Here is a 12,153-nt window from a genome sequence, read left to right as displayed (position 1 = left end):
ACCAATGAACTAAAACCGGATTACTCCTGTTCTTTTCTGTTCTTTCCTCTCTCTTATTGGTCAACTTGAACCACCTAGAATGCTTGAAAACCTCCCTCAGTCCTCCCTCTCTGTGCCCCCCCCCCCCCCCCCTCTCTCCCTCTCTGTGCCCCTCCCTCCCTTGCTCCCTCTCTAAACCCTAACCCTCTTCTCCTCTTTATGCTCAAAACCCATCTTTTCCTCTCTCTTGCCCCTAGAAAACTCTAGATCTATGATCGTGCGCTATTCTATATCTCGAAATTTCCATCTCTTCTGAAAAGATTTGGAAACCCTAGATCTCTAACCTTTAGATGTGTAAAGCTCACCTCCCTGCTTAACAGGAAGTTTGCATTTGAAAGTTTGATCAGTCCTGTGAAGTATTTGGATTGGAGTCTCAGTCTCAAGGATTGGGAGGATTGTGGGACTCAAGTGGAGCATTGTGTGAAATGTCTGTTGTAATATTTGTTCTCTCTTTGCCTGATTTAATACATTATGATGTGCATGGCTTGAGTCTTAGGCACTGAAAATATCATTAGAGTTAATGGGTTAAAGTGGATACAAGATATAAGTTGCAACTGAAAATGCCTACGTGTAGATCCGAGAAGAGAAGCAAATGAAAGCATCAGGAGGAAGTACTAGTACAAAAGATTAAATGAGTTTAAACGTGACAAAAAGACCTTAGAAAATACAGACTTGGGAGTACTTTTTGCAGGAGAAGAAGGATTTCTTATATTAAAACATGCTTTCAGTGTGTATAAATTTGTGTTTATGCTAGTTCAATGTCTGGGATGCATCTTGAATTCTTGATATGTTTGCAACTCAATGTATAATGGGTAATAGCTGAGCCCTACGACCTAGAATTTGCCAAATATTAAATATTGCTAGACTAAAATTCTCCCACTTGGCCTCGCAATTGTTCCTTAACGATTATTTAAGAACAAGTTTTGAAACATGTTAGAAAGATGAAAAAGATGCAAACAACTTTGGGGGAAGAAAAAACAACTTAGCTTGGTCAAGATGCAAAAGTCCAAACAGATTTCTTTTCTTGGTCCAATATGTATGCTAAAAATTAACAAAGCTCTGGCTTTCCATTATGTAAAACAAATATTGAGATTCCATCACACCTTTTTATTAAATGCCCTTTTGCAAGAGCTGTTTGCAAAAATGATTTCCAGCACCACTTATTATAATTCTATAATTCTTTTCAAATTTATATAGTGCTAAATAGGGTCAGTTTTCACGCATGAGTTGTCAAGAAAGAGTCAGACGGATGTTTATAGTCCTAGATTGCTTGAAGAATATTTGTGAAAAATAGTTAAGCATTTCTGCTCAAATTAAATTAATGCAAAATTAACAAGAAAATATAGTTATTCAATAGATGACCAAGAAAAACGTTAGAAGAAGAAAAAGGAAAGCAACAAACTAGAATTTGGACAAAGAGTTGGTCCAAAGTGGAGCTGAAATAGGTTCTTTCATAGTCCAAATTAAGGTTGAAATGGCCCTAAGTCACCAAGGCCTAGGTGCAGTCGAGCCACTTTGGTGAAGTGTTCTCCCACTAGCCCACCTACAGCAAACCGAAAACTCTTCCCCCCCTCTCTCTCTCTCTCTACACACACACACACACACACACACACACACACACACACACACACAGAGTCAGGGAGAGAGGAAGAATAAGTTACGAAGATTATTTCTTTCCATTTCTAATGATATTTCAACTCTAAAATATGCCTTTCCAATTAAAGAAGAGGTCTCACTACAAAGAAAAGTTTAGCACTTAACAATAATCCTTTGGTTTTTATGAAATTCTTTAAAAATTGTACATGGTTTTTGAAACTTTCAATGTATGCGCACTTCAAGAGACAGGTGAGACCGTGACAGGAAGAAACTTGAGGAGTCTGGAGTAGTTAGCAAGTTCTCTCTTTTCCCTAATTTTTGATTAGGTCTAAGAGAAGGGTGCAAATATGGTAGCCCATGCTCTGAAAAGTTATATAAGTTAGGAAATAAGAAAAAACTTAGAGTCAATAGTGTAGGTTAGGACTTTATGGGTTTTTTAAATCCATTGAGACTTTACATATGCAAGTCTTCTTGAATACTTTTGTTTTTTTCCTTAGATGAGGTGTCCAACCATTCTTAGCTATTAAGTTCTTTTACTCTTTCTTAGTGGTATAAACTTATAAAAGAAGAACATCATAGTACATCCAATTAAAGTGTTTTTTTTAAAACTTTTTTGGTTTAATTGAACTCTTCAAGGATAGTTCAGTCATTAAAAATTATAGCCTCAAAATAATATCTAGATAACAAAAGAAGAACCCAGTCACAGAAAACTCTGTTATAAAAATAATGAAAGTAGATGTTCTATTTTCTCTTTCAGTTGAACCGGAATTTTGTGAAGGTTAGTCCAGTCATAAAGATGCCTATATATCCAGTAGTATTTCATTAGAAAGAGTGCAGAAACAAAAGACTCTCCCATTAGAATACAAGATGAGGAATAGTGTGTCAAAATAAATACGTACTATATTAAGTAATTAGTAAAAAATAACCATGTAACATGGACTTGACAAGGAGAAAGAAGTGTAGCAACCAACATGATGTTGGAGGAGAAAAATGCTATGCACAATGATATTGTCATGTTTTAAGTAACTTATATGACAATTCATAGATTGTAAATCATAGTCGTATGAAAAAGGGTAATCAAATGCCAGTAGGTAAAAGTTTCTAAAATAACATAAAATACTAGCGGTATGACATGTGGCAATACATGTTTGAAGAAAAATTATATATATATATATATATATATATATATATATATATATATATATATATATATATATATATATATATATATATATATTGGTTTAAATTGTAGTTATAGGAATTTTAGTCATTATAACTATTACTCTAGAGGTGGTCATTTAATCAAATGCCTCCTTCATTTTCCCCAGATTTTATTTTTTCAATATAATCCTATAACTTTATTTGCTTAATGCTGTGAAATATCTATAGGTATCTCAACTTTATTCTTCTTTTAATTGTATCCCATTCAATCATGATCTCATTGCTTTTATCGCATGCCACCATCATATTTTTTGGAAAAATATTTCACTAATCTTTAAGTACCATATAGGACTGATGGTCTTGAAAAAAAGATAGCATTTGTAGAAAAGGATAGGTTACTAAAAGAGAACAAAATTGGAAGAAGTTGGGGGTAGAATCTTAATTGATTATTGAAGCTGTGAAGAACTAGAATTATAGGATTCTATTGGAAAAATTAGGGGAAAAATTAGATTAGCATATAAAATGGCTGCAGCATAGATGGCCATTAACATGATCTTGCAATCTTGACTATATTATCCTTAGTCTTTAAATTATATAAAAGCAGCATTACTTTTTAATTTGCCATTCCAAAAATTAACTTTATTAATGATTCAAAATATTCTTATAATAATTCCAGTTAAATTTCTCTCAAAGACAAAATATGCTTGGCTTCTGCAGATGAAGGAATTCTAACATCATTAGATTTTGAGAATAAGTAAAAGAGCTAAGACAGATTTAGGAACACATGATTATGATCAAGATAGTGGATGCAGACCTATTCAACATAGTTATGGTCTTTTGTCAAAATAGAATGACTTTACTTTCTCTTTTTATTTATCTTGAACAATTTGATCATTACATATAACAGATAAGTTTTGAATTAGGACATTGATGCTTTACTCCTCGTAACTTTTCCTCTGCAATGCTTACATACAATAGCAAAGCAAGTATAAGTAGTTGAGAGAATTAAGGATAGCTATTAGAAAGATTAACCTAATTATTGATGATTTATTAAAAGAAAAATGGATTTTTGAACCAACATATCAAACTTTTCTATTTAGCAACAAAGAAAAAGTATGAACTCTACAAATTTTCAAGGAAAGAGAGCAAGAGATATTTTTAAGCCAAAAGAAGAAAATAACATATAATTTATTAAAAATAATTACAATAATCATTTTAAAATATTTATTTAAATTATCAAAAATATAAAATAGTTTTAGCATCTACATTCATCTCAAGTTTGGTTATACCTAGTTTTTTTTTCTTAAGAGACAATTGAAAAACTAATATGCTCCAACCATCTCTTAGTCTATATTAACCCTTCAACTACTCTCCTCTCTCACTTACACTAGTTTAGGAGAGAGAAAAGAATAGTTTTTAATTATTATTATTATTATTATTTTTAAAGGAAGACATCACCTTGATGGTCTCACCACCAAGCTAAACGATGGAGTTTTAGCACTATAATATTTTGTATTTCTTTGTGATTTCCACTATGATAAACTGGCCAGTCCACTTGAATGAGTCAGCCAGTCCCCCAACATCGCTATATCACATTGAGTTTGAATCCTCTACGGGGCACAATTTGTACTGTAGAGAGCAATACAGTCTTGGATGGTTGCCACATCATTTGATAATAGAGACGGTGGCTATCAAACAGGGTGGCTTTGTGTGCTATACACGATGCATTTTGCAAGCTGTACATCGTGCTCTTTTTGATAACTTTTTGTCTCTATGATCGGATGACATGGTGGCTATCTAGGGCTATACAGCTCTCTACGGTGCAAAATGCACACCACAGAGGCTCCTAGGTCGCATCATCTTTTTCTTTTTCCTGTACTAGGGAGTTCAATGGAAGAGTGGTTGCCTGTCCGACCAAGCATAGACTCAGATGGGAGGAGTGTGATCCTTTTTCTATTTCCTTCCTCCTCTCTGCTCAAACACAAATACAAAGCCTGTCATTTTCTCTTTCTCTTTGTGTTTGTATTGTCTCTCCTGACCGTCAAGATCTCACCTCTACTATCACCATCTTCCTCTCTCTTTCTCTCCTCCTCTCTCTATTTATGTCAACCGCCACTATAACTATGGATGTTGCGGCTCGGGCTAAGCCTCAACCTTTCTCCTTCCTTCATTTTTCTCTTTCTTTCCAAGCTTTCCTTTGTCTCCTACCATGAGGCTAAAATCATCGCCTTCTATCGAATGCTGGGGCCACAACCATCTTTCCAATGAGCCCTGATCCCTCCTTTTTCCTCTCTTCCTCTTTTTTCTCCCTCTTGCTCACTCAAATGATGGATGAAACAAGGTTGTCCCTTATTTCACCGCCACCCACCAATATCTTTCCTCTCACTCACCTTTCTTTTCTCTTTATACCTTACTCTCTGAGGACAACATGGAGGTTGTCCTCTGTCTTTCCTTTCTCCCATATTCTTTCCCCTACATGGTGAGTGGTCGAGCCACAAGTTAGGATTGATGATGCTAACAACCTTCTTCCCTCTTGCTTTTTCCCTTTCCCCTCTCCCTTTCTTTTAGTTGCATGGTGGATGGTATAGGGTTGTCCCTTGTTTTGCTTCACCCTACCGATTGCCCTATTCTCCCTTCTCTCTCTCTCTCTCTCCCTCTCTCTTTCTCTCCCTCCGTCTTGTTCCTTGTGGCCAGTAGTAGTGCCACACTCCGATGATTGAGGGCCCAGACCACCTCCTAGAGCTCCAACCTCTCTTTCTTGTTCTCTCTTTCTCTCGGTTCACTCTCTCTCTCAATTTCTCTCTCTCCCTCATGGACATGCCCAAGGCTCCCCTTCCGCTTGCATCTCTTTCTTTGTTCTCTTTCTCTTTATATCTCTCTCTTTCTCTCTCTATTCCCAAGTCGGGCCGAACCTAGTTCATAGTTTGTTTCTCCTATCTTCTTCTTTCTCTCTCTTCCCACCAAATTCCCTCTTCAGACTAATCCCTAACCCTTAAGATAAGAATCTCCACCCTGAATCTATGACCAATAGCCCTTACCCTCTCCTTCATCCTAGATTATCTCCCTAATTAGAATGGATTTAATTTTATAATTGGACAGTAGTCTACACTTGGAGAGGACCAATGTAAGATCTCTCCTAGCTCACTAATCAAGATAAAAATTTTGCTCTCTATTTTCTTGAATATAGTTTAATTATTAAGTTAGCCCACAAAAAATCTAGAAATAAGTTTACGATTGAAGAATCAAAATTTTGAATTTAGGAACTTAAAAATTAGTGATTTATTATTTTAAATTAGTGAGGAGGTCGGTTTTTATATTTTGTTATGCCAATTATTGATTTTTTTAAAAAGTAACTAGACACATTAGGTGTACCTGTAGATTAAGTTGGCATTTTGGGTCAGCACTTACTACATGTCGATAATTATATAATTGTCAAAATTTTACACATTCATGTATCATATGCTAATGATTAAGATAAATAATTTGTAAAGATTCTTAAGCGTGATCATCTGCATGATTGAGGATATGTTATATGCCGATAAGTATGATATATTTTATTTTCTTATGATATTCTATTATGCTTAGTTAAGCATGCATGTCATTAATAAATAACTCAAAGAAATTATAACTAAAAGGGGTGGGGGCATTAAATTACCCACGAGAAGGTTTGCCAATCATGGGTTAAAGCATGACATTCTGATTATGATTCTCAATTACAGGCTGGACCATGACAATTTGGTTGCTAGTCATAGGTCAATGTGTTGTATAAGTGATTAGCCTATATAATATCGAGATTAGCCCAATGTCGAAAGATAATAAAATATTAAATAAATCCTATAAAATAATAAGATGGGGAAAATGGATTATTTGGATTTGTAGTAATGAGAATTTGCCAATCATGAGTTGAAGCATGATATTTTCATCGCCAGCCACAAGCCGAAATGTGGCATAAGTGTTATGAGGTTCGCCTGCCACAAACTTGAGCATGGCTGAGGTTATTCCAATCCTTAAATATAATAAAATTTAAATAAATACTATATAATAATAAGATAGGGGAAAGGGAAGCATCTAGACTCGCCAAGATGAGAGTTGGCCAATCACAGGTTGGAGCATGACACTCTGATAATGGCTGATAGTCATAGTCTGAAGCATGATTTTGGTTGCCAGCAATAAGCTGAAGTGAGGCAAGAACAGTGTAAGGTTCACCTACCACAGGATTGAGTATAGCTGTGTCCAGTCTAGATGTTAGGAAGTTATGTTGTCGAATTCAACTTGTATTGATTACTAACAACCGGAGCTCACCATAAAATGGTATTGTTACTTTGAAATTGTGCGAATATATATTGATGCTATTATTGTGCCAATACCAGATATGAATGTTGAAAATATTATTTGGCTTATATATATTGGGTATGTTGAAAATGCTGTTTGACTTATATATATTGGGTATGTTAAATAAATATTTAATTACCAAGCTGATGGCACATGAATTTCATGATGATGGTGTTTTATTATTTCATTAGTTACATATTTACTACTAGTATTATTATTGCCACTATACTGGTGTGGAATTCTTAACTGTGTTGTTACCTCACATTATTGTTGTATCTCTTTTCAAAGCTATAGAATACCCTAGCTTCTCTTATTTGATCAGGGATTTTGATGAGGGTGATATTTAGACTTTTGCATCTGATACTGAATTATCTGAATCATGTTTTTTGAACAGTTGTAGTCATTAGTAATTAATGAAAATATTTGACTATTTTAATTTTTTATCTTTTGTTATTTAATATTTTGATACATATTTTCAAGCTTTGCATATTTTCTAAACTATGCTTTCGAGGGTGTGCCCCCAAGCAACTATAACCCTAACAAGCATAAATCTAATAGTGTCTTAAGCAAACAGATATGCTACTGCTACTACTCTCGACTGGTAGCTAGCACCGATAAGGATAAAACACAGTTGCCTTGATAAAGCTAATGAGACTACCGTCTTATCCTCTATGGATGCTTCATAATGAAATTTTTTGAAACACAGATATCAGCATCATGCCATGCCTGGCATCTAGGGCAACACAGAAATCACTTAAATAGGTAGGAAAATGGGGAGAGGATTGAGAAGAGGAAAGGTTGGTTGATTCAGAAGATCCTGGCTTGGAAAGCTCATCATGATTCCATCTTCTGATGGTCCATGCTCTTTCTTTGCTCTTTGTTCAGCTGTCTGACATTTCAGTTCTTGAGCAGTCGTAATGTATCTTTGGACCTCCATGCTTAAATTGTAATTATCTACATGTGAAGGAGAAGAACACCTACCATGCTTGGCCCCCAAGAGTTCTTGTAACAAATTTTACAACCAAGAAACATGTAGCTTGCCAGACATCCAACAAATAAAACAAGTTAATCAAATTACAAGGGATTCCATGAGCTATTAGACTAAGCTTATTTTCCTGTTATTCTGGTTGCTTGATAGAAAGCTTAGGCTCAGGAATGCTGGAAAGTATACATCATCAGCAAATAGTCGATAATTTTTTAATCAAGAAATATATTGATGTCTAAAATTTACATGACCCATTTACAAAATCTTGAAAGGAAACCCCTCACTCTACCTCATCCCTGTAATATAAGGGAATACATGTACATACAAAAATCTGCCATGGAAAGAAAGCTACCTTCTGCATCTAACTTTGCTATTTAATAAACCTCCACCACATCCCGCACCCCCCCCCCCCCCCCCCCCCCCCCTTCTTGTGTGGCAAACCTACTTGGAAGTATGTGCCACTCTTTCCTGTCTAAACCCCTTGGGGCTTATTAACACAGAGTCCACACAAAGACCTCCTTTGGTGTGCGTGCAATCAATTTGATTCATTAAGAACATGACTTTGGTGGGTGCACTGGAGTTCTTTACAACAAAATCGCCTACATGGTAGAGGATCCAACTCCCAGGTTCACCTAAATAGCGCTTCGTTTGGACATGCTGACCATCAGAAGTTGACAGATGAAAATGCACAGGTTTTATGTCCCACCCATGGACGTGCTCATGGCTACAGACCCGACGATAAAGTCGCTTGGAGGTCCTGCCTAAATGAAGCCTGAAGAATAAGCTGTATGTACCTTCTGGAAAGCAGAACTCGATTTCTCCACGGACTTCAAGCCACCAAATTTGCTGAAGGTATGCAACGGCGCGGAATCTGCACGAACATATTTCGAGATTTATGTGACTTCCCTCCAGTTAACAAACTTCATGCGGCATATAATAATTGTAATACAAAAGCTTGTAATCAGAATTTCAGAATTGAGGACATGGGTGATAACTCTTCACTGCACTGCTGATACCTCATAACACTAATAGGAGAATATGAAGCTGAAATAATTATGCCTGATGATTACTTCTAGTATGCCCTCTCACAGTAATGTAAGAATAACACAGATCTGAACAGATCCACATCCATCATCAGATGAGATAAAATCTTGCTGACAATTGACATTCATTGTCTTTTTCACAACTCAAGCAATTCAAAAATGGACTGTCACATTATACGCGTAACTTACACAGCAAAAACCAGTTGAAGAAATGAAAATCCTTCTGCCAACATGGTCTGTCAAAATTAAATAAGAACGATATTGATGCACAAGACTATAATGAACAGTAATGTTCATAATTGTGATGTAATACTATCAGGATAAGTGATGATGAATTAATTAAAGGAAATAATGACAGTGGACTATACTAGATTGCGATCATTTCAGTCCAGCACAATGAGAAACTTCATGCCCCATTTCTTGTAAAACAAACCCACCAAGCCAATAGCAGCCCTAAGAACAGAATTGAAATGTCAAGATATAGAAACATAACCTACTTTAGTTATCTTCAACAATGCAAATGAATCTTTTCCATGGACCCCGATATTTCTGGGGACGAGGAAAAAATGTAAAGAAAAAGTTGGAAGAAGGCTTGATCCAATTGGGGGTTCACCATGTGGTCAAAAACCTACTAAAAAATTAAAAATCTCAACACAAGAGAACCCACACACTATAGAGACAGCAACCAAAAATAAAATGCAGGGAGGGAAAAAAAGGGCATTAAACAAAAACCAAAGAAACCTGATGAAAGTATGGATCTGCTGCAAGACAAGGGATATGGATGAGAATAGGACTATAAACAACAATATTAATCAGATCGAGACATAAAGATGCATGAAAGTCTGGACATTGTATAGCTTTTTCAAAAGCAAGTGCGGTAACATTGGGAAAGAAGGAAAAAACGAAAAAATTAAGAAAAATGAAAACAAGAACAAAATAGAAAGGGAAGAAAATACAAGAAAAAAAAAACTTGAGACATGGCTCTCCTATGTAAGTAGGGAGGTGAGCAGACAGTAACTGGCTCCTTATCATATAACCAGATGCTAGGTGATCTATGACTAGCAACTAACTGACCTCTGAAAGAGGAAGCCAGAATAACTCATAGTTAAGCTGAAAAGCTGCTAATAATGATTATGCACCAAAAAAGAGTTCTGTAAATGACAATAAAAACATATGTAGAAGCCCCTAAAAATTTAGGGGTTTGAAAAAATAGGAAACTGAAGCTTGTGACAAATATATGACCACAAGAATCTAAAAACCAAAAGAACAGGGCAATGAAGGTCTTCAGGTGCCACTCATGACTATTAAGAACCATATAATTTGGAGCACGTCAATCTACAAATACTGACCCAGTGACCCACAACAACAAACTCAATGCTGAAACTAACTAGGAATAATCTTAAAGCAGAAAAATAGGCAAAATGAGAATATTAATCGATCGGATTAATTTCACAAACAGCTTCACCCTATTTGAATGGAAGAAAAGGCAAAAACATAAATAAATTTATGTATACATAATAAAATAACAAAGTAATACCGAGATTCATTGGTAGGGATATAGTTCCAATATCTCCGATCATCAATCCCTGTGATTGATAACGCCTTTGATGAGATCAACATGCAAAACCCACCTGTGTACTTCTCCAGCCAGAATTCCTGCAGCACCAGAAGCCAAACCCCACTCCATCAATAAGATGAACAACAATTCCCTAGAATCATTGGATATTAATCCAAAGTGTCTTATCTAGTATGAAATCAGAAAATAGACTTGAATTTTCCCTCCTTTACTCCTTCCAAAACCAAAAGATTCACCTTTGACTTTAAGAACGAAATCGAACTCAAAATCCAAAAACCTACCTAAAATTTGATTATGAAAAGGGAAATCAATTCCAATCATCATATCTAGCATCTAATTAGAAAACCCACATAAAAGTTTCTCCTTTTCTCCTTCCAACTAGAAGGATTTCAGCGTTCTCGTTGAGAACGCAAATCAAATCACGGTATCCATTTGTGCGTTGAAAGGAACCAAAAAAAAAACGCGTACCTTGGTGTTCGCATCAAAGCGATTGGGCCGACAGAGCTTCGAAAATATCTCCCTTTTGCCAAACCCATGCTTGGAATTCTCCTCCCCCGGCGCCTTCTCCATCAAATACCTATAATTACTAGGAAGCTTTGCTTCCCACACGAAATCCGCCGACGCCGCCTCCCGGAATGCGCGGCTGAGCCGTGCGAACCGCCCGATCTCCGGCGGATCAAGTCGGAGCAGCACCTCCGCCACGCAACTCTCCGGCAAGTCCCCCAGCCCAATCGGCCGCTCTCCCCCATCCATACTCGACACCCAGGCCCCCATCCCAAATTCTAACTCTAACACTACCAAATTCCTACGAATTCTAAGCTCAAAACAACCGAGCTGGCCCTCAGCGTGAAGAAATCTGGGGATTTACCAGTAGAGAGTGAGGGATTTGGAAGAGAGGAGGAGGAAGGCGACGCGGCGACGCTTGGACGAAGGGGGAAGATTTAGGAGGAGGAGGAGGAGACGACCACCATGCATTCGACTCTTCGCGGGTTCTTCCTTGGGGTCGGGAATTAGATCTTTTTCGTTGTTTTCGTGCCTCTCTCTTTTTCTTTATACACGAGAGCAGAATAAAGGACAAACGATAGGGTTCGCGATGCCCAACCGTCTCGAGTTGCACCACCATTTAGGTATTTAACGAACTTTAGTAAATTTCAAGATATTTTAATTTTAGTAAACGTTATAATAAAATTTAAAATTCTACTTTGTAAAAAATGCTTTTACACTATTTATAAATATTATTGTAATCATTTTTGAGTTTATTAAGTAGCAAAAAATAGCTAACCAAAAATTCTTAATTCGATATGTCGATGACGTTATCAATGACATCAATATTGATATGCTCAGTCATCACAAAAGTTTATTATTTAAATTTCAACAAATGTTAATGACATTGATAATAATATACTTGACTATTATTGAAG

At 36.3% G+C, this 12,153-nt stretch overlaps 1 protein-coding gene across 1 annotated transcript; it reads right to left on the bottom strand.

Moving 5' to 3' along the window:
• Positions 1–8,321: 8,321 nt before the first annotated feature.
• Positions 8,322–11,822, bottom strand: LOC103715069 (F-box protein PP2-A13-like). The gene is made up of 3 exons (XM_008802579.3): positions 11,201–11,822; positions 10,694–10,812; positions 8,322–8,984 (listed from the first exon to the last, which is right to left on the bottom strand). Exons 1-3 carry the CDS (start codon positions 11,504–11,506, stop codon positions 8,555–8,557), a joined length of 855 nt encoding a protein of 284 aa, XP_008800801.1. The 5' UTR covers positions 11,507–11,822; the 3' UTR covers positions 8,322–8,554.
• Between the last annotated feature and the right edge of the window lie 331 nt (positions 11,823–12,153).

This window comes from Phoenix dactylifera, chromosome 17 (genome assembly GCF_009389715.1).
Source record: "Phoenix dactylifera cultivar Barhee BC4 chromosome 17, palm_55x_up_171113_PBpolish2nd_filt_p, whole genome shotgun sequence".
In the NCBI taxonomy this organism is placed as follows: domain Eukaryota; kingdom Viridiplantae; phylum Streptophyta; class Magnoliopsida; order Arecales; family Arecaceae; genus Phoenix; species Phoenix dactylifera.
Note: the sequence above shows the minus strand (reverse complement) of the source record. Positions and strands in the feature narration are given on the sequence as shown.

Excerpts from the sequence above, each read along its gene's own strand:
- LOC103715069 (XM_008802579.3), bottom strand. The coding sequence starts at position 11,506 with ATGGGGGCCTGGGTGTCGAGTATGGATGGGGGAGAGCGGCCGATTGGG. Across the intron at positions 10,813-11,200 it reads GCTTTGATGCGAACACCAAG|GAATTCTGGCTGGAGAAGTA; the intron begins GTACGCGTTTTT and ends CTGGTGCTGCAG. Across the intron at positions 8,985-10,693 it reads ATCCCTACCAATGAATCTCG|ATTCCGCGCCGTTGCATACC; the intron begins GTATTACTTTGT and ends ATGTTCGTGCAG.